The following is a 21080-nucleotide window of genomic DNA, read 5'->3' as shown; positions in this document are numbered from 1 at the left end:
AAATTGGAAATTATTTATTTCACTTTGGGGTTTTTTTCTTTTTCTTTTAAAATGGTATACTTTCCCCTTCCAAAAACAGCAGTTATGTCCACCTACATGTGTAAAATTGTCTTGCTTTTAAAATGAGATGAGTTGTACTAGACAATAATATAAAGACAGTGTGTGCCAGTGTTTGTGTCCTATCTGTGCCGATAATGAGTGGAGAGAGACCTTTTTACCTCACTTCAAAGTTACAGAAGATATATATATTTTTTAAACTTATGTTAAAGTTCTTTGAAGCCCACGACAGCATCATATAAAAACCAGCACCTCCTAGATGTAGTCAAGAGTTAGGATGGCAAAAGGATCGCTATCTGGATTGCACTTTGAAATTCAGATCTTGGGGAAAAAATGTATCATTAGATTTCTTTCAAATCACTGATAAAGAACAAAAAATGAGGTTGGTCCTTGAAGACTGCTGCTTCCATCTAGTTATTGAATTAAATAGTTCTCACTGTTGTTTGAAAATGAAGTATTAAAAATACTATATTCCTGTTGACAGTTTAAATTAATCTTAGCATGTTACAAAATTAAAAAACATTATCTTGTCTTTGGGTTATGAAGCTTGCTCTAATCTAGATAACTAAACCTGCTTCATAGTATAACTTTACTGCATGGTATTCAGATAAGCATTAAGATTTATGACAGCACTTGGAAGTTTTCATTAGGTAAGCATGATTCTCCTTTAGTTGCCTTGGGTAGCACTCAAAGCACTTGGCTTAGGTACAGCAGACAAGGCAGCCTAGTTGATCAGTTTATGAGAAGACAGCTGCTTTTGTCAAAAGGGTTATACATTTTTTGTTAGCTTTGGTTAAGTAAACATTGGGAGACACAGAGTTAGCTCATGGATCTGTTTGGTGGCTTACTTGTTCATTTCATATACTTCTGTAGATGATTTTTGGACTTTTTGTTTTTACTTGATACAGTATCTGGGCTATATGAGTCTGCATGCCTACAATAATTTACACCAGCTGAGGATTTGGTCGTCTTTCTCAGTATGCGAAAATATGTATTATGAATATGTCCTTTGTAATTGTATAGTTTAACCTTATGATCAGAGTAGAAGGCTTATTCGATAAGACTGGGATACTGGAAAAAAGCACTATGTAACCATATAACTGAAGGCTGTATTTGTGTGTCTGTGTGCGCGTGTGTGCGCACACACACAGCATAACTTGAGTTTCACAGGCTACTTTCACTTTGGCATTTCCTAATTTCTGAGTGCACTTTCTAATGCATCCTCAGTCCTTGGAGTGCTGAGGATGATGGTAGAGGAGGATAAAGGTACATCACCTTCATACACTCTTATCACAAGCCTATCTCTTAGCAGAGGATGTTCATCCACACACCTCCACTAGGAAAGAAGGCTGAAAAGAGCTATGCAAGCTCATTGCCAACTGGGCAATTGAGTGTCACTTGAATCCTGTAGTAGCTCTGTAAGCTAGCTTTATGACGGCAAGATCCAGGATCTGGCTCTCGCTTCTCATTTCTCTGTCTTGAGGATTCATTGCTTGTACTTTACTCATTGCAATAGGAAGGGGAAAACATTTTCTATCTGGCTGTTGAGGATATCGAAACAGATACAGAACTGCTGATTGGCTACCTTGACAGTGACATGGAAGAAGCAGAGGAAGAGGAGGAAGAAGTCATTCTTAATCAAGAAGATGAAGACAACAACAACAGCAATAATAATAATAATAACAACAACAAAGAACTACAGCAAGCTGGTGAGAGAGGTACAGATAAGAATGAGTGAGAACTATAGTAATTTTTGTATTTAAAAACAATATCAAAAGAAGAGGCACAGAAACTTCTGACTAGCAAGAAACCGAAGATATCGGTTGTATGTGTATATTGTACTCAGTTTTGTGTGAAAACTGAGGGCCCTATTCTATGCTTCCTTGTGAGCTAATGGAGTCATTTGCTTCCATTGAAAGAGTTCAAAATGGTTATAAAGCCAAAAGTGTGTAGAACCTTTATACAGGTTGGCCCTCTTTGGCCCAGCACTCTTGGGAACTGACCAATCCCAAACGAAAAGATTTACCACACCAGCAGAGGTCTCCTGTCATTTGCCCCCCCCCCCCCCCCCCGCACTGCTGACTGCTTCTGGCCTGTTCCTGGACCCGCTTTCCGTAGGCTCCGGCTTCAGCTCTGGACCCCCTCCTACCGGCTCAGCAGGGGGCTCCCCAGAGCTGGAGCTCCCTGCTGCGCCACCAGACTCGCTGCTGCGGCTGGGGCTGGGGCTGGACCTCCCCACTGCTCTGCTGGCTGCCTTCGGGGCTGGAGCTCCCCAGAGCCGGAGCTCCCCAGAGCCAGAACCCTAGATCACCCTGCCATAGACCACCCTGTCACACTTCTGGCCTTGCTGCCAGACTTCCTTATCCCTGGGCTCTGTGATCCAGCAACATCCATGGTCCGGTTGGACCAGAGATGTCCAATTTTTTGGACATATATAACTTTTTTTTTTTTTTTTAAACTCCTGTTAGTAAAGGCAACACAGCAGAGAGTGAGTGATCTGGATTCTGTTCTTTATTGTAGTACATGCGCAAATTTCAATAGTCTGTACAATCACATTGATGGGAATGATCTTGTATAGGCATAACTGAAGGCAGAATTTGGCCTTTCAGAATGTTGATTAATATGATAATGCACTTATCCTGAGATTTGGTAGGAATAATCTTTTTGAGAAACAGACTCACCCAGTGTGGTGAATCCCATGATGCTATTTTATATAGTCCCTCTTCAGAGTAAGACCTCACTTTTTTTAAAGTATTCAGAAATATAATTGCCTAGAAAGCATGCCTCTACTAATGTGTGATTATTTTTCTCTCCCCCCCCCCCCAATTGTGTAGATTCTCTTAGCTGCAAAGAGGACCACACATGTCCAAATTGTGAATCCAGTTTTGCCAGCCAGGAGATCCTAGCGGAACACCTTCAGACCCTGCACCAAAAACCTAGTGAGGAAAAGGAGTTTAAGTGCAGGAACTGTGGAAAGAAATTCCCAGTGAAACAAGCCTTACAAAGACAGTGCGTACACACAAGAATGCTTTCTTTGACCCTTTAAACGGATTAGTAAGCTTAGTCAGTTTCTGTTGCCTATAGCTTTGTGTCTTTTTTTTTTTCTTTCCACTAGTGTTGTGATTTAAGAGGCTGTGGTTGCACTAAATTTCATTACATTTACTAATTGAATTAGCCTTTCATACTTTAATTTTTTGAATATGTTGACTTCTTTAGGACATTAGTCTGAATACTTGTAGTGCCCTTAATGTTTAAATACCGTACCATTAGAAAGGCTAATATGTATTAGAGCTGTTGTGCAACGCTGGACCTTTGGTCTGCCCAAGTAGACTGATATATCAAGCAAACTCCTGGAAACCGATGGTATCCCAGCTATCTCTAACGGGTGCCGTTGTGAAATTAGAATAAAGCTTTGACGTAGAGAAATGGAGATGTAAAAGGACATAGAGGAATAAAACACTTCATGTTGATTTAATTTAACCATTGTGGGCAGAACAAAAATACATTGAAACATGAAAACAAAGCAAGATTTAAAAGCAAATCACTTGCAGTTCTCCCCATTATTTTGTGTATTTATCCTTTAAAGTAATGTAAAGTATGCTTTACATGAAAACATTATTAATTGATATTACCTGTTTTTCTTTTATTTACGCAATGCTGGTAAATCAATTACTGTAGATGAAATGGATCAGCTTTTTAATTGTAGATTTAGTTATAGAGGGTACCCCATTTAATCTCTTTTATAAGGGAAAATAATAAAAAAATACATAGCCATATAAAACTATTTCTGTAATGAAGTGATTTTTTTTTCATGCAGATATGATCATAATAATCTCTTAATGATCATCTTATACTGATAAGTAAATGCTCTGCTTGCTCTTTTGAATAATGATTTTTCTGGAGTAGTATTTTGTAGAGAGAATGAAATGTTTTCAGACAAAAATAACCTTTCATTCTTCTAATCTATAACTGCATTTGATTTGTGGTAGGTGACCAGTTAAATTTTTTAAACTAGGTGAAAGCCTCAGCTGTCATATGGATGTAATTTGCAGTGTAACTCCCCACCCCACAAAATTGCACTCAACCATGCTCTTAGCTCTTGCCATGGATTCAGTTGACAGTTGTAGAATCTTACTATGTAGATTAACAGCACCTTGAGAGGACAAAAAGACAAATGCCTTGGTAATTGAGAATATTTTTTTATATTGTATTATGGCCCCAAACTGAGGACATGTATGCATGTAATGTTGCTTTAGCATATTAGAGGGACAAAGTATGTGAGTTACTATCTTTTATTGGACCAAATTCTGTTGAGAGAGGGAGAGACACGAGCTTTCAAGTTCACATGTAGCTCTTAAGGTCTGGGAGATGTAATCAGAATGTGATAGCTAAATATAAGGTAGAACTTCCAATGGTGAGCCTAGAAGCTTAAATTCAGACCTTTGCTGGTCACTAAAAACGATGGACTATTTAGAGACACTAGATTTATGGTTTATTATAATTAGTTATAACAGTTAACCTGATAAGCCCTATAAAACTCCGAAGCTGTCTTTGCCCCACCTTTCTTTTCCTCCTGTGTTGGAGGAGCATCAATGGCAACCTGGAATGGTTGCTCAAAATATAAATGAGCTACTTATTCTGAACAATCTTTTGCACTATGTATTTTGCTGTGACATTCTGAGAGTGTTTCCAAGACATGAGGAGGAGCTCCCAAGTATTTTTGAAAGCTTGTCTCTCTCACCTAACAGACATCAGTCCAATAAAAAATACTATGTTCTCCACCTTGTCTCTCATTTTTATGCATGTGAGTAGTTCCATTGAACTCAAAGCTTATAAAGTTACACCCAGTCTTGCTAATAATGAGTATCTTTTCTAACTATTACAGTGAAAATGTTGTATAGAGAATATTTGCCTTACATTTTGTTTCTTTTTTTCCCTAGCGTCCTTCAGTGCACAGAGAATGTCAATCCAGGAGACACTTCAAGAAGTTTTCAGTGTTCTGTTTGCAATACGTCCTTCAGCTCAGAATCGAGGTTTTGTGTCCGAGTTACTGGACTGCTGTCATATCATTGCTGGCCTCCCTTTGCATGTTTGCTTTCAAGCTTATTAGTTTATGTGAATCCTAACAGTGAACGAAGTGAAATACTTTCATTCCTATCAGCTGTAAGTAATGCATGAGGTGATCCTGGAAGTCTGTTGTGTGGCATGTGTGTTAAGCTCAGAAGACTTGCTATGAGTCTGAGTTCTGTAGCTATGTCTTCATGTACTAATTTTTCCTTTATCGGGTGTCCAATATAGTTATGAGCAGCACAAAGAGGCATGCAGAGGAGATGCTAGATTCATATGCAAAGCTGACAGCTGCGGGAAGAGGTTCAAGAGTAAGGATGCTCTGAAAAAGCACAAGGAAAATGTTCACACTGGTAAGAAATGATTGAATATGACATTTTTAACAGGATTGGTGATCTGTTGCTTAATAGACAACTTTTTGTTCTCAAAACAAGAACCATCTTTCGTTTAATTTTAAACAGGTTAAATGGTATTCTTGTTACATATTAATTTAGTTACATATCCTATTTCCATAATGTCTTGATTTGAGTGACTTTAATATAACTTTCCCACTTGTTTCTGAGGCTGTGGCTTTAACTATCAGGAACAAAAGAAATCCGAACAATGGTAAATGGCAATTACTAGAAGGAGATGGAAAAATTGTTAGAAATTGTGGACAAAAGGAAGAAATGTTCCGTAATATGTCTTCTCTGTACTTCTAAATGGGGAAGAGGATGTACTTCTATCTCATGAGGTTGATTAACAACTTATATTTCTGGGTTGCTAATGGATATAAATTAGGTGCCATTTATTGGGCTACCCATTTTAAAATTAATAGCCTCATATGACTTGCACCCAAGAGTCCTAAAAGAGAAGATGTCTGTCCTCTGGACTAATTTTTAGTAAATCTTGGGATACCAGGAAAATTTCAGAAGATTGGGAGAGTGCTAATATTGAAAAGAGCAAGGCAAAGTGATCTGCATAATTATGAATCAATTAGTCCAGCATGACTCTTGGGAAAAATAATGGAAAACTGATACAGAATTCATTTAATAAAGAGCTAAAGGATGAGAATATAATTTACACCAGTCAACATGCTTTGATAGAAAATGGGCCTTATCAAAGAAACTCAGTTTCACTTTTTGATATCCTTCCAAATTTGGTTGATAAAGTTAACTGCATAGATGTTATAGACACATTTTTGTAAAGCATCTGATTTAGTATCTTATGGCATTCTAATTTCAAAAATAGCACTATACAGTATCTGTGAAGCACATCTTAAACGGATTAAAAACTGCCTGATGGATCTAAAAAAGTAGTCGTCAGGGAAGAATCATGTTGGAATGGGGTTGTTGGGATTTTCCAGGGATCGGTACTAGGTCCGGCACCATTGCAGGGGGTTGGAGTCAGTGTTCCCTCTAAGCGGATTGCTGGGGTGGTCGTCCAGGACAAATTCAAATGATTCACAACTGATTAGCACCTACAACATGTGTGGTAGTAGTGCACATTTTCACATGCTTTGGTGCATGTAACACAACTTATGCTGCACATGGATGAAAAAAAGCTAGAGGGAACATTGTTGGAGTCTGAAAAGAGGTACAGTCTCTGGGCTGGGAGTGCAGGCTCCAGGGTGGGACCAGAAATGAGGGGCTCAAGGTGTGGGAGGGGACTCTGGATAGAGCACTGGAACTTGGGGGGTGGAGGGAGGGATGAGGGTTCCAGATGGGGGATGGGCTCCATCTAGGGATGTGAGCTCTAGGGTGAAGCCAGGGATGAGGGGCTTGGAGCAAAGGAGTAGGCCTTAGGCTGGGTTTATGGGGTTGGAAGTCTGGAAGAAGGCTCAGGCCTAGAGCAGTAAGTTGGGGAATGTGCACATGAGGGCTCCAACTAGGAGTGCTGACTCTTAGGGTTGAGCCAAGTATGAGGCATTTGGAGTGCAGGAGGGGCTGCAGGCTCAGAGCATTTGAGTGTGGGAGAGGACTCAGGGTTGGGGCAGAGCATGAGGGCTCTGGGATGGGGATAGGGACGTTCTGATCCAAAATCTGGCAACCATAATCTTCAGACATATTTAGGTATCTAACTGTCTTTGAGGATCTAAGTTTTAGAATGACAAATTTTTGTTAAATAAATAAATAAATAAAAAAAAGTAAACTGAGCATTCAAGGCACTTGAAATCTCGTGCATTAATATTTACAATACGTTCATGTCATTCATTCCCACATATAGCGCATTGTGCACCATAGTTATTGACAATATTAGTGGTAGCTTTGAAATAAAACTGTAGCATAAGAAAGATCCCCTGGAAAATAATAGAACACTGTAGACTTCCATTCTTTAACTACAGGTTTTTGGTATATGCCTGTGAGATATGCAGACTTTATTTTCTAGAGTAACTTTTTTTAGTTTTATCCTAATCAATCTTCTGCAGACTGAAACACTGAGGATTAAGCCATGTTTTGTAAAATGTGGTCCCCGCAGGCTATGGACTGTTCCAGTTTCTAGCTACCTCTGGCTGTGATTTATTTGAGATTAGAACCTTTTCAGCATTTTTAAAAGAATACAACTCTGTATTTTCATATTGTGCTTAAGCTATATCTGTATTGTAGTAAGATAATGTATTTAATAATTACAGTTTTCTTATTTGAGTAAATAGTCTTTCCTATTTATCAGTTAGAATAGTATATGGTCATTTGAAGGAGAATACAGCATAGATTGTGTGTTATTGAAATTAGGCCAAGTGCGCATCTGCCTTTCTTCCATCAAAAAGCAAAGAGAGTATAAGCGTAGTCTGTGATTTAATAAGGTGCCTTGGGATACTAGATACTAGTGGGGATTATTGTGGGTGTCCAGCAGTGTTCCCTCTAGACTGCACAGCAGTACAGCTTCACAGGTGATTAATCGGCCCCACCTAGTCAGTCAGCTCCATGCACAGAGCATGGAGCCGTGAGCCTCTGACTGGATGGGACTGATTAATCACTTGAGACTGTGCTGCCGAGCAGCTTAGAGGAAACACTTGTGTCCAGGATAATGTTATTTTTCCTTTCTTTTGTTCCTTTTTCTGTGGTGTTTTGGTCATCCCAGAAACCACCTACATCCTTCTCATTATCATCCTCATCAATATTGGATGCCAATGCCCTGTAGTGGATGGTCTTGCATTAGCATTTTCATAGCTGCTAGGAAAATAGGGAAGAGGATGGGTGCCGGTACACAACTTATTTTCTGCCAATTTGGATGACAAAGAGCTCAGAGTTAGAGCCACTGCACAGGATGAAGACCGTCATCTGGTCATGGAGGAATCTTACCGTGGTGATAAATTTGCCTTGGGAAGCCAGACCTTGACATGATTTTCCACAGAGCCTCATGTTTGATTTTGGCCAGATCAATGAAGGCCTTATACAGCCCCTGGTGTTGATTCTGACACTTTTTCCTGGATCTGTTTGGTTGTGAAAATCGTGTGTAGTGCCTCGTGATGGTATGAAGCCACCTAGGACTCTGGAAATACAAGTGGGGCAGGTGATTCAGTAATTTCAGAAACAATCTTCACAGCCACAGAAAGGAAGACTCTCCTCTTTTGAAAATGGGAATGATAATAGTGTTGCATAAGTCAGCAGGGATTTCTTCTGCATACCAGATTCTGAGGAACAACAAATGAAGCTTATTTGACAGTGTTTCTCTCCCCCTTTTTGGTTCTTCAGCTCATATGTCATTAGGGCCTAATTCTTTATTGTTCTTTTGCTTAATTGTACATTAAGGTGTTGGTTGGTCCCAAACTGGAGTCAGTAGTGTCATCAGTCACAATTGATTCTTGATTTAGAAGCTTCTGGTAGTGTTCCTTCCAGTGCTCTTTGATGGATTCATTGCCTTTAAAAAGAGTGGTCCCATCTTCAGATCTCAGTGGTATGAAGCTACATGAGCTTCATCCATACAAAGTCTTTTGTCTCAGAAAAATTACTTGTTTGTTGTTTTGTTTTTGTTTTGTTTTTTTGCTTTGTCCTCCCACCACTTGTGTTTGATTTCTCGGATCCTCCTTTGAATCTCAGCTTTAAACTGATGGAAAGAGCTTTGAGTCTCACTGGATAATTGATGGTTTTGCCTATCGCAGAAAACTTTCCTCTTTTGGTTGTAGTGGGTTGTGGTCTCAGTGTATTTGTGGTCTAATAAATCCTTATGGTAGTGAGCAGGAAGGCTGATGAATTCTATTTTAAAATTCCCTGGTCATCTTCGACACATGCATTGTTTCCAGGTCTGCATGTGATCAGTTTTTCACTGAGGTGTGCTCAGTGAAAGTTCTCTAGGTGAGCTGAGGACTGAAGTCTCTGGTTGTAGTTTTGCTATCTGTATAATTCAAATTGCTTTCTGTATTTTGGTGTTCTCCTGATGTCTGATCTCACCGGGCAATTGTTGACTCCTCTCGTGACCTAGGTAATTTGGATGTCTCTTAAATCCTACATTCCTACAGTGACAGTCTATGAGGTCCCATTGTTTTGAGTATGGTTGTTGCCAAGTTTTGTTTTACTTGTTGCTTTGTCTGAAGATTGTGTTTGTGATCACAAGGCACTGCTCTGCACATTTGCTGAGTAGAATAATTAGTCTTACCTACTACTTCTTTCCCAGTGGTGTTGCTCCATACATTAGAGTCTCGTCCAACTCTCACATTAAAAGTCCCCCATCAGGATTGTTTTTTAAATGGATGACAGAATACAGGCAGTCCCCGGGTTACGTACAAGATAGGGACTGTAGGTTTGTTCTTAAGTTGAATCTGTATGTAAGTCGGAACTGGCGTCCAGCTTCAGCCTGTTGAAACTGATCAGAGGCTGATTCCAGGAAGCCCGGGGCAGAGCAAATCTGCCTCGGGCTTCCTGTAGTCAGCACTGGTCAGTTTCAGCAGCGGCTAACTTGGGGACGCCTGGGGTGCTGCTGGGTTGGTCCAGTAGCGCCCAGAGTGGTGCTGCGGAACCAACCGGCAGCGCCCCAGCTGCTCTACCACAGGCATCCGGAGAAAAGCCTGGACTGCTTGGGGGGGGGGGGCAGCGTACTAGCTGCACCACCCCCCCCCCCAGCAGACCAGGGAGACGCAGGCGGGGGACCAAGACGCACCGCGGTCCCGCCGCCCGGATCCTCCGCGGCTTTGCTCTGCGTCTCCCTGGTCTGCTGGAGACCAGCAGACCAAGGAGACGGGGAGCAAAGCTCCGGAGCACGCCGGCAGCGGGACAGCCGCGGCGCGTCTGGGCTGTCCGCTGCCCGCGTGCTCCCCGGCTTTGCTCCCGGTGTCCCTGGTCTGCTGGAGATGGTCCCCAGCAGACCAGGGACACCTGGAGCAAACCCGGGGAGGCGGAGGGGTCCCGTGCCTCTGGCAAAGCCTCAGAGGCACGGTACCCCTCCGCCTCCCCGGGTTTGCTCCAGGTGTCCCTGGTCTGCTGGAGAGGGTCCCCAGCAGACCAGGGTCACCCGGAGCAGCTTTTCTCGCCCCGGAGGTCGAGGTGGCGGGACCACTGCGCTCTGGGTGGTCCCACTGCCTGTGAGCTCCGGGGTGAGAGAGCTCCGTTCGTAAGTGCGGATCCGACATAAGTCGGATCCGCGTAACTCGGGGACTGCCTGTATTGTCAAGGTCAAGTATATTATAGACTCTATAAGAAAGAAGAGTTTTAAATATGGGAGTCCTCTTTGTTCCTAGTTGGAGCTTAGAAGTTAGCAGATTGAGCTGCAGCAAGAGTGAAAGCAGTTCCTGTCAGGAAGATGATCGTAACATTTTGTCCAGATCCTGCAGAAGTTGGGAAGAGAGGGGCAGGAGGCTTGTGTGATGAGGAAGCGTATGGGAAAATATTTGGAGATGGAGGGAAGAAGGCATAAAAGGGAACAGAGATGAGAAGAGGAAAAAATGAAAGAACAGAAGAATGACTCTCACACACATCAGTAGAAAAATAAGAAACAAGGGAGGTGTCTGAGCTCATGGAAGGGTTCTTCCTCCCCCCCCCCCCCCCCCGGGTTCGTGGGCAGCCACTCCGCCTTAGTCCACAGAGTTCCCTGGGTCTTGGGCCTGTGATCAGCCCAGAGCATGGGTTAATAATCCAGTTGCCCTCTTTAGGGCTGACAGTCTCTAGTCCCGGAGCTCCAGTCTGCACTCAGGCCAAGCCAACAGTCTAGCATCTATAGTGCACTGGCCCAGACAGAGGCTGGGGCAACAAACCGGCAGTAAATCAGAGCAGCCCATGCCTGGTTCAGAGTGGGGCAGTGAACAAACAGTTACCTTATAGTAAGTAAGAGGTCCAGGCCCTGGTGCATGGTGGAGTAGGAAACAAATAGTTACGGTATACACTGTTAGTGGTCCAGGCTCTAGGTCAGGGTGGGGCAGTGAACAGTCAGTGTTTATACAGTTAAAGGCCCAGGACCTGCTGCAGGGCAGGGCAACAATACAGACAGTACAGGGACCCAGGACCTGGTGCAGGGTGGGGCTACAAATAAACTCAGTCTAAAGTAAACAAACAGTTGGGTCACTTGTTCGGGCAGAGATCTGGCAAAGACGGGTGGTTGGCCTGAAGTGGCAGAGTGGGGGAGACTGCCATCCATCCAGGCCCACCCAGTTTATTGTGTCCCAACCCAGGGCCCTAATAGCAGCAGAATAGCCTGCTGCTGGGTCAGCGGGGATCTGCACCACAACACACTGACCCGAGCTCTGAAATGGCCTGACTACTGTTGGCTATCTCTGGGCTGCCTTTGTTCTCCCCCTCTGCGCATACTTGGGCTTCTGGCAGGTTTTCTGGGGGCATTGGAGCTTGGCAGCTCCAACCGGGGTTGACTTTCCTCCCAGTCACCATTGATTAGGGGTCCCAATGGTCCAGGCCAGTCCTCAACCTCCTGCAAGCGTGGTGGTCCAGGCCAGTCCTCAGCCTCCCAGCATGGGAGTACAGGGCAGGTGACTGGTTCCTCTGGTGTCTATCTGACCTTCTGGGCTGGCTTTTTATAGTACTAGCCATGCTTCCTGACTTCCAGTTAAGTGAGAGGTTGGGGTCAAGCTCTGCCCAAGAGGGCTCACAAAGGGGCTCTTCCCCTTCCAGGTCAGTGGGCGGCCACTCTGCCTCACTACAGGAGGACTTGGAGCCAGGAGAAGTGGAAAGAGAAGTAAAATATACACAAAGGACAAGGCAACGAGGGAAGCAGAATAAAAGTATACACTGGGCATGAGAGTAAACCATTGTCAGGGCTGTTCCCCACTCTGGCCTCTGTGGAGGCCCACAAAGATCTTAAATACCTCTTCAGGCATTGCTTACAAAAAACTCCCCAGAGTCACAGTGCTCTGATGGGAAAAAATCCAACAACCCAAAAAGCTGCCACCATCAAGTGATTTCACCCTAAGCAACAGGAGGGAACACTTGAGTTCCTTCCCCAGGGGTACCCCAAGCTCTTTTGCCCCTAAAGAGCTTGAAAAAAGGAGAGAGAGAAACAAGCTGCAGTCTCTGGTAGCTGACTGCTCATCTTAGGCGCACGCGCACACCTTCCCCTCCCCACCCCCTCTGTGTCTTTCCAGGAGACAAGAATCAAATCATCACCTTACAAAAAGTGATTTTTATTCATATATACCAAAAAAAAAAAAGATATACTTGATAAAGCTTACATGATTTCTAGGGGTTACAGAGCAACTAAGTAAACCAAATTAAAATACAGGGAAAATCTCTGGGAACAACTCTTAGGCTACGTCTAGACTACAACCAGTACTTTCGAAAAGGCAAGCCACTTTTTCAAAAGAGATCACCCAGGCAATCTGGATGCTCTCTTTCGAAAAAGCACAGTTTGCATTACATGGCATTATTCTTCGTAAAACAAGGTTTACCATGGTCAAAAAACTGTCACATTCTTTCGATTTACTTTTGAAAGAACATGGCAGGAGTCTAGACACAGGGGAAGATTTTTTTTTTTCCCCAAAAAGAGCCACTTCTTTTTGAAAAAACCCTGTAGTCACTTTGATAGTGAATGTGAGGGAAGCCATGGATTCACACAAAGAAGTTTAAACTGAGCAACTAAAATAAAGAAAATTACCCTGATTACATCTAAATACACATTTTCCCTTTATTTACTCAGAATCCCTTCCTGGTTCAATCCACTTCCATGCCCTGAATTCTTTTAGCCCTACCTGGGTTTAAATCATTCTGTGTGTGTCAACTCCTAGCTTAATTTCCCCACACAAAGAAAGGTATCTTATACAATTCAAATTTCACCAATGTATCCCCATTGGTTCTTCTGCCCATGCCCATGCTACCTACCTGTGTTTAACCCCTTAGTCACTGGGTGCAGCACTCGTCCTATCCATCATAAATATATACAGTAGAGGTGAGAGACAAGGATAGGACAATAGACAAAATGGTTTGTAAACTAAGGATGTTAATAAGCAGGTAATCGACTTATGTACTTGATACAATTTGTATCCAGTACAGAATTAGTTAAGGGGCCCCGCAGCGGCTCTGCAGTTAAAGTGTAGTAGGATCCAGGTGCGCAGGCAGCCGGACCTTTACTACATTTAAACTGCAGAGCTGCAATGAAGATAGGTCCCAGACCTGTTGAGAACCCGGACTCTTGAGTCCTGGCTCATGCTGGGTCCCGGACTCACTCTGCTGCAGTTCTGCCTTTTAAATGTAGTAAGAGCTGCCTGGCTTTTACTACATTTAAAAGGCAGAGACAGAGCTGTCAGGGACCCAGGGTGAGCCACTCATGCTGGGTCCCTGACCGCTGCGCCTCTGCTTCCCCTGTTTACCCCCCACCCCCGTTCTGTGGAGACAGTGCTGGGGGAAACCAGCTTTGAAGCTGGCTCCTCCCAACACCAGCTACTGCTGCCCTCCATTGCTGCCGGTAAGCCTAGGTTTATTGGGTAGATAACTCATTGATTACTGTTTTACATCCATATTGTAAACGTGTGTGCTCCTACATATGATTTTGAAGCCTGCAGCCCTGGCAGGCACTGAGAAAAGGGCTCATTCTGCTGCAGTGTGCCAGACATCAGAATCCCTAGGGTTAGGTCTACACAGCAAAGTTATTTCGAAATAACAGCTGTTATTCTGAAATAACTTTACTAGTGTCTACACAGCCAAACTGCTATTTTGAAATTAATTTGAAATAGTGGAGCGCTTATTTTGAAATTGGTAAACCTCATTCCAGGAGGAATAACAATGCCAAATTGGAAATAGCTATTTCAAAATAAATGCTGTGTAGACACTTATATCGAAATAGGGGGCCTCCATCCTTCCCCGGGTGCCCTGGTGGCCACTCCAGCCCTCAGCCAAGAACACTCTTCTCCCTCCCACCTCCCCGGAGCCCTTAAATGGGTTGACTCTGGCCACAGTGCCTGTGCCAGCTCCAAGCCTGCCAGCCCAGAATCAGCAGTCACTGCCCCTGACCCAGTGGCCCCAAAACATGAGCCAGCAAGCCACTGGCAGCCAGCCCTCCACTGTTCCCCAGGAGCAGCCTGCCAGCTCCCAGGAGCCTGCCAGGGCCCAGAGAAGGAGGTACCTTCCTGGTCCAGGGTGGAGATCATGGACCTTACTCAGGTTTGGGAAGGATGCCCTCAATGTCCATGATCTCCGCACTAGATGGAGGAACGCGGCCGTCTATGGCAGGATAGCTGCCAGCCTGGCCACCAAAGGCTGCATGCGAACCCAGAAGCAGGTTTGCATGACAATCAAATTGGTCTGGCAAGACCTGGTTCCGGCCGGCCTTAAATGAGATTCAGCGTCCACTCAGTGTGGATGCGCTATTCCGAAATAGCAAAATGCTATTTTGAAATGCATTTTGTGTGTAGACATGTTGTTTTGAAATAACTTATGTTGAATTAACTATTTCAAAATAAGATATTTCGAAATAAGGCTGTAGTGTAGACGTACCCTTGTTCTCTTCAACAGCTTGATGGCCTTCATAAGTACAGTATTTAGATTCAAGGAATTTGATCTCACTTGGCTGTAATCCAAAGCCCTAAATGGTCTGAGACCCGGTTTCCTAAGGGATTGGGCCTCCCTGTGATATTTTGCCACTATGGAGGGCAACAGTGGCACTAAAACTGGAGGCTGTTCAAAATAAGTAAGAGGGTGCTGCAGGCAGGGCATTTTCTGGTGTTTGGTATTTTGGGGGTGTTAATCCAGGTTTGTTACCTTCTGAGCACACTGTAAAGCCAGTCTTTATTCCCTCATTGTTAAGGCTGTTGAGGATACTGTGACTTGAGGTAGTGTGTATATTTATGGGCAGTCCTTTGTCTGTGTTTATATTATAATTTTTAAATGTATGGGATATATGCTGAAACCACTCACGTATTTTAAATATTTGAATTAATACCTGGTTGGGGAGTATCTTTATTCTCATTAAACTGGTTTATTTAACAGTTTTCAGAGAGGACAAAGCCAATGCAAATGCCAATTTAATTATTTATAAAATATTCTAAAGGAAGAAATTGGGAAAACAAATAATCAAAAGAAATATACATTCTTCAGGGGGACAACAGCAAAGATCAGACACTTTGAAGTCTGGAAGAATCTCGTGTGGAACTGGAAACCATCTGACTTGTTAATTTCTGATTTATGCTTCAGTATTCTTCCAAGAAACACTGTCTGGCCTCCTGTTTACCTTTGTGCCCTTATCTTTAGTGAAGTGTAGTGCAGTTCTGGTGGAGAAGTCAGGAGATGTCACATGGGCTTTCGGTTGTAAACGAAGAACTAAGTTTGTAGTAACTAAAGATGTGAAGTACTAATATGAATTTGAAAGCATGGTAATTAATAGACAAACCTAATTAAATGCTCAGTCACTTTTTAAACAAGCTGTGAAAAGGGAAGGGCAATACATCTTGTAGCTGAACTGTGGGTTTATAATTTTACATGATTAGATTAGATTTTTATTCATGATGCGGTTCTATTACCAAATACACTGTTAAGAAAATGTTAGTGGGATTGATTGTTTCCTACTGCACACCTTAGAAGGAAGGATACTTGGAGCTTTTAGGCCCTGTTGTCATGATAGAAAATGGAACTTTTGGTGTTGACTTCATTATAGATCTTATTTCATGTTGTTTCACTCATTCCAAATGTTCCAAATGTATAGGCTGCTTGACCTGTAACACAAAGTTTTTGTGGATGATAATTGTTTTCACTTCTGAATACTAAAGTATTTTTTTTTAGTTTGTGACAAGCAGATTGATATAAAGTGATACTTGAATTTTATTATATATATATTTTAAAAAGTGAATTTTCTAGATTTGCATTCCATTGAAAAATTAGCTTGTAGGATGCCTGTAGAGAACTCCTGTAACCTGATATCATGAAGATGGGTTACAAATATAACATTTTCTGTCAGTCAAATGACCTGTGGGGAAAAAAAAATCACGCACTCAGTAGAAACATTTGGTTCCTTTCTTTGCCTTTCCTTTTTAAGATGTTTCTTGTTAAGATGTATTTTGTTTCTGTTCTAGGAAATTCTAGGAAGAAGTTGATGTGCTCTGTGTGCAGTAAGAAGTGTTCTTCAGCTACAAATCTTCAAGAGCATCGAAAGGTCAGTAACATGAAAGTTGACCCACAGCAGGCTTTGACTTCACCAAGATGTAAGGCCAGGGAGCATGAGTCACTTGAGAGCTGCTGTAATACAAACTATTGGGTAGTCTTTTTCCTGGTTACAAAAGCAGTGCTTCTTCTTTGATTAAGAGTATTTATTTTTGTAACCACAGTTGATCAAACCAAAAATCCTGGTTTCATTCTAATGCATCTTTTACCAAATATAATTTCATGTGTGTGTCACTTTTATATTACCAAGCTAAATCACAATTACCTGCTCTTCTTTTTTTGACTGTAGTTCACAAGGAGAGAAATGTATTTTAGCCATTAAAGTAAATCTGTGAATCTCTCTTACTATGCACAAAATGCAAACAAGCTTTCTTACCACCCTGTGTGGCAAAAAAATCACAATCCAAAGGGTGTTATAGATGATCTTTTGAGTTATTTGGTTGATATAAGAAGTGCCACTTACACAATTTTAGTTTATGCACAATTTTTTTTGTAATATTTAAGAATCTGTAAAGAAAGAATTAATATCCTAAAAATAATGGCGTTCGAATAGAAATACAGGGTTATACATACAAGTTTCTGACTTCATTATACCCAAAAGGAGACCCAGTAAGATTAATTTACTAAATCATCAAAACCTTAGAGATGCTGTTTTTATCAGCATCTGTATTGTAATGTTTTTCAGATTATCTGTAAGTCTTTAATAACGTCCTACTTAAAACCTAAATCCAGTGAGGATGTACATAGTATCAATTAAAATAGGATGTTGCAAAGACAGTTATAATCCCTTGTACTAGCTGTTTGTGAATTGCTATTTCCTTGTTCATGTTGTTTTTCTTCTGTACCTTTTCTTGAAAAAACTTACAAATTCTGCCATATCTTCTCAAACCTAATCACAGTGCATCCTGTTTTGTTTTAGTACCCACAAATACTTGCTCATGAAGGGGGCTGTGGGACCCTGCAAACCAATAATGTCCCACTTTTATAGGCATGTCATTGTTAGGCTTATAAATAAGATCTTTGCTTTGTCCCAGTTGCTATAAATCCCTAAAGATCCTTACCAAAGAACCATTTGACAAGCTTTGCTGGTGACACTAATGGCAGATTGATTGAATGCCTGTTCACCACTATCTCCACCATCGTGCTTGTCACACATAGAAAATCACAGTAGGGTAATAGGAGCTACAAGATGGAACGCGGTCCCAAGACTGTCTTCTGACCGCAAAGAATCCTAGAATTTAGAGGTTCAGCCTGTAGTCTATTCTCAAGAAAAACTAATACTTAATTCCTAAAATAAGTTGTCTTAAATATTTCGGGAGGAATTATTTTATTGTTACATGGCAGGTCAGTGGAGTTTATACAGATCTGAACTTCAATGCCAGAAGAAGAAAAGCCAATGAAGCTGAGAGAGAGTACAGTAAAACCACATGTATCAATATGGAATTTGGATAAACAGGATATTTTTCAGTGCAAGTTATGTCTACCAAGGGCATGACCTAATTTTGCATAAGGATTTTTTTCACTAAGACTCGTCAGGTTCACACGGAATACAGCTTGAACACTCTCTTGCCTGGTACCCTTGGGATCTGACTGGTGGTGAGCCAGAGAATTTGCCAAACCATGGGAGGTCAACATTGTCTAGCAGCTTCCATTGTTTACTGGGATTTTAGAAGGCATTTAGGGGTAAATTAGAGCTAAATAACAGCACAGAATGCTGAGAGCCAGGTCTGGTGGCTATAAACAAACTTTATGGGACCGCAGGAAATGTGACCACACTATAAGTGGGCATCCATCCGACTAACTAAACTCGTGCCGGACCATGGATGTTGCTTGACCAGAGAGTGCGGGTCTAGAGAGGTTCAACCTGTAGTATGTAAACAGAAGGCCATGGAAGCCTTATGGAATATTATAACTGGCCTTTAGATAATTACTAGGGGCTGTGTCCCCTGTTTGCTACACTTGCCAACCCCCCTCCCGCCTCCTCAGAGCACCAGGAAGGGAGGAGGCCATAGGGGCCCCTCCCGGAGCACTGGGGAAGGCAGAGGCTGCGGGGCTCCTAACCTCCCCCACAGCACTGAAGAGCAGGGAGGCTGCATGGCTCTGGCTAATTACTCCCCCTCCCCCGGAGCACTGGACTGTGGGGAGGCCATGCTGCTCCCACCCCTCCCCCAGGGAGAGAGGCGGCCACAGGACTCTGTCCCTCTTCCCAGCACTGGGGAGGCCATGTGGCTCCCACCCTGCCCCCCAAGAGAGACCAGGGAAGCCATGTGGCTCCCGTCCCGCCTCTCCTTCCGGAGTACTAGAAAAGCCACGTGGCTGCTGCCTCCCTCCCCACAGCACCGGGGACGGAGGGAAGGTTGGAGGAAGCCAGGTGGCTGAGAAGGGATGGTAGGACACAGAGTGACATGTTGACATCACTCTGTCATCCCTCACGAAAAGTGTGGTTTTTTTTTTTTTAATGTGTGTATATATAGAAAGAAAATGTATACTTGGCTTCAAAACCCGGTCATTAGTGCAGCATCTGGTCCAGGCCCTAGGTTGATACTTGGACAGATCCATCCTTTTGGCTGCACATGCAAACTTGGTATCTTTGCTAGAATGCTCTAGAAAGTATGGCCACTGGGGCCATGTGCATCATGTGCAATGCATTTATTAATGTAGTTCAGGGAAAAGAAGTGTTTTATATCTGGATGTTATGATCATGTTGATAAAGGCTATATGAGACTAGTTCATCTGCAAATAAAGCACTAATCTTATCCTTACCCAGTTTTTTTCATTTTATTAGTCAATGGCAATGTTAGTAATCTGATACACTGATACTGTTGAAATACATTGTTTTATTTACAGTGGAAGCCAACAGTATTTCATGTTTATTACACTTTTTTGAAAATTATTGTACATGTGTTATTTTGTTGTTGGAAAGATAAAGTGGGTGAGAATATTTCTCATTGGACCAATTTCTGTTGGTGAGAGCAACGGACCTTCAAGCTCTATTTGTTATTTATAAGCCCTTTTTGCAAGGTATTCCACATTTATTTATTTTTTGCATCCAATTACCATATTGGTTGGATTTAAAATGAATGTGATATTGCATATTTAGATCATCTTCATGCCTGTGTTTGTTCAGAAGTATGAACATTTGATTTTTGAGACACACTGTTGTTCAGCACGGGATAATTAAGGAAGAAATCACAATATATCCCTGAGTATGAACATAGCTACTAGCTAGGAAATAATTACAGTCTGTTAGATGTTCAGTATATCTAAGATGTGTGATCTTGTTTGAGACACATATTTAATTATCATTAAACACTCATTTTGCAGGTTCATGAAATCTTTGAGTGTCAGGAATGTGACAAGAAATTTATTTCAGCTAACCAGCTAAAACGCCATATGATAACTCACTCAGGTAAAAAAACAAAAACAAAACTGTGGGTTTTTTTCCGTGTATACCAGAATTGGCCCCTAAGGTTTATTGCTTTTTACTTTATTTTATATCTGTTTTGATGGATTCTGAAGTGTTTAGGGGCTGGTGCAAGTAAATCTGGTGCCAACTAATACTTTTCACACCACTGAAAGGTCAAAATTTAAGTGGTGCAACCTTTGTTTCATGTCAGCTTCTTCAGGCTTCTCCTTCAGACTAGCTGGGAAGGAAGAGTGGAGTGCTATGGGGACTGGGAAAGAAATAGTGTTGCTGCTTGGTTTGTGTAGGGGTTTAGGTGCCTAGTGGTTGAATGGAAGGGGTGTGGAACTTGGATATGCCTCAGGCCGGGCTGAGAGAGAGAGATGTTCAGCTTCTCAAATGGTCTTGCATTGGGAGTGCAATGCTGCCAGTCAGAATAAAGCAGTTAATACCACACCATGCAGTAGATCACACAGTAATTTATCAGCCTTCTTAGCCTCTTTTGGAGCAAGTCAGTGACTGGCAGCATCCTGTGCCTGCAGTCTGGCAATATTATATGAATTACACTGCCAGCATTTAGATTCTGGCACTTCTAGCTCATTCACCCAGTAATTAGAAACATCAGCCAACACAATGGAAGTATGAACTTGGTTCTGTCAAATACATTAAAGTAGGAAAATACAGGATTTTTAACAGCAGAGCTTTTTAATATATCTGCTTTCTTGGTTTCAACTTACTGCAGTCACATGTAATTTTAAAATAAGCTTTATCCTCGAGGCTTTCAGCTTACTTTTGACATGTTTGGATGAGACTACAGGGTTTGGGTTCGAGTCACCAGTTCAGGCATAAAGGCTTTTTGCATAGCAACTTTTGGTTTTGGAAACTAATATATGAGATATAGTTAATTAACTTTTAAAACATTTAAACTGTCATGCCCTCTTTCACATTTGTAATCTGGAAACAGGCTTTTCCTCTTTGAAGTCATTCTCTTTTGATTTAAGCTAATTAATCAGAATTTAGTGTTAGCAATGACTATTGCAAAGAAT

General features: G+C 42.1%; 1 protein-coding gene across 7 annotated transcripts in view; it reads left to right on the top strand.

Moving 5' to 3' along the window:
• PRDM5 (PR/SET domain 5) overlaps positions 1 to 21080 on the top strand; it is a 151443-nt gene that overhangs the window by 39504 nt on the left and 90859 nt on the right. For 5 of the 7 annotated variants that reach the window (XM_075929819.1, XM_014574833.3, XM_014574836.3 and 2 more), the window contains 6 exons: positions 1574 to 1775; positions 2892 to 3066; positions 4998 to 5090; positions 5356 to 5477; positions 16544 to 16623; positions 19956 to 20040. In XM_075929819.1, coding sequence (XP_075785934.1) covers positions 1574 to 1775; positions 2892 to 3066; positions 4998 to 5090; positions 5356 to 5477; positions 16544 to 16623; positions 19956 to 20040 — 757 coding nt within the window. The remainder of the gene's footprint in view (positions 1 to 1573; positions 1776 to 2891; positions 3067 to 4997; positions 5091 to 5355; positions 5478 to 16543; positions 16624 to 19955; positions 20041 to 21080) is intronic. The other 2 variants (XM_014574834.3, XM_075929820.1) reach the window with 1 other exon arrangement.

Source organism: Pelodiscus sinensis, chromosome 5 (genome assembly GCF_049634645.1).
Source record: "Pelodiscus sinensis isolate JC-2024 chromosome 5, ASM4963464v1, whole genome shotgun sequence".
NCBI classification, from domain to species: domain Eukaryota; kingdom Metazoa; phylum Chordata; order Testudines; family Trionychidae; genus Pelodiscus; species Pelodiscus sinensis.
This window is presented reverse-complemented; position numbering and strand designations above follow the sequence as displayed.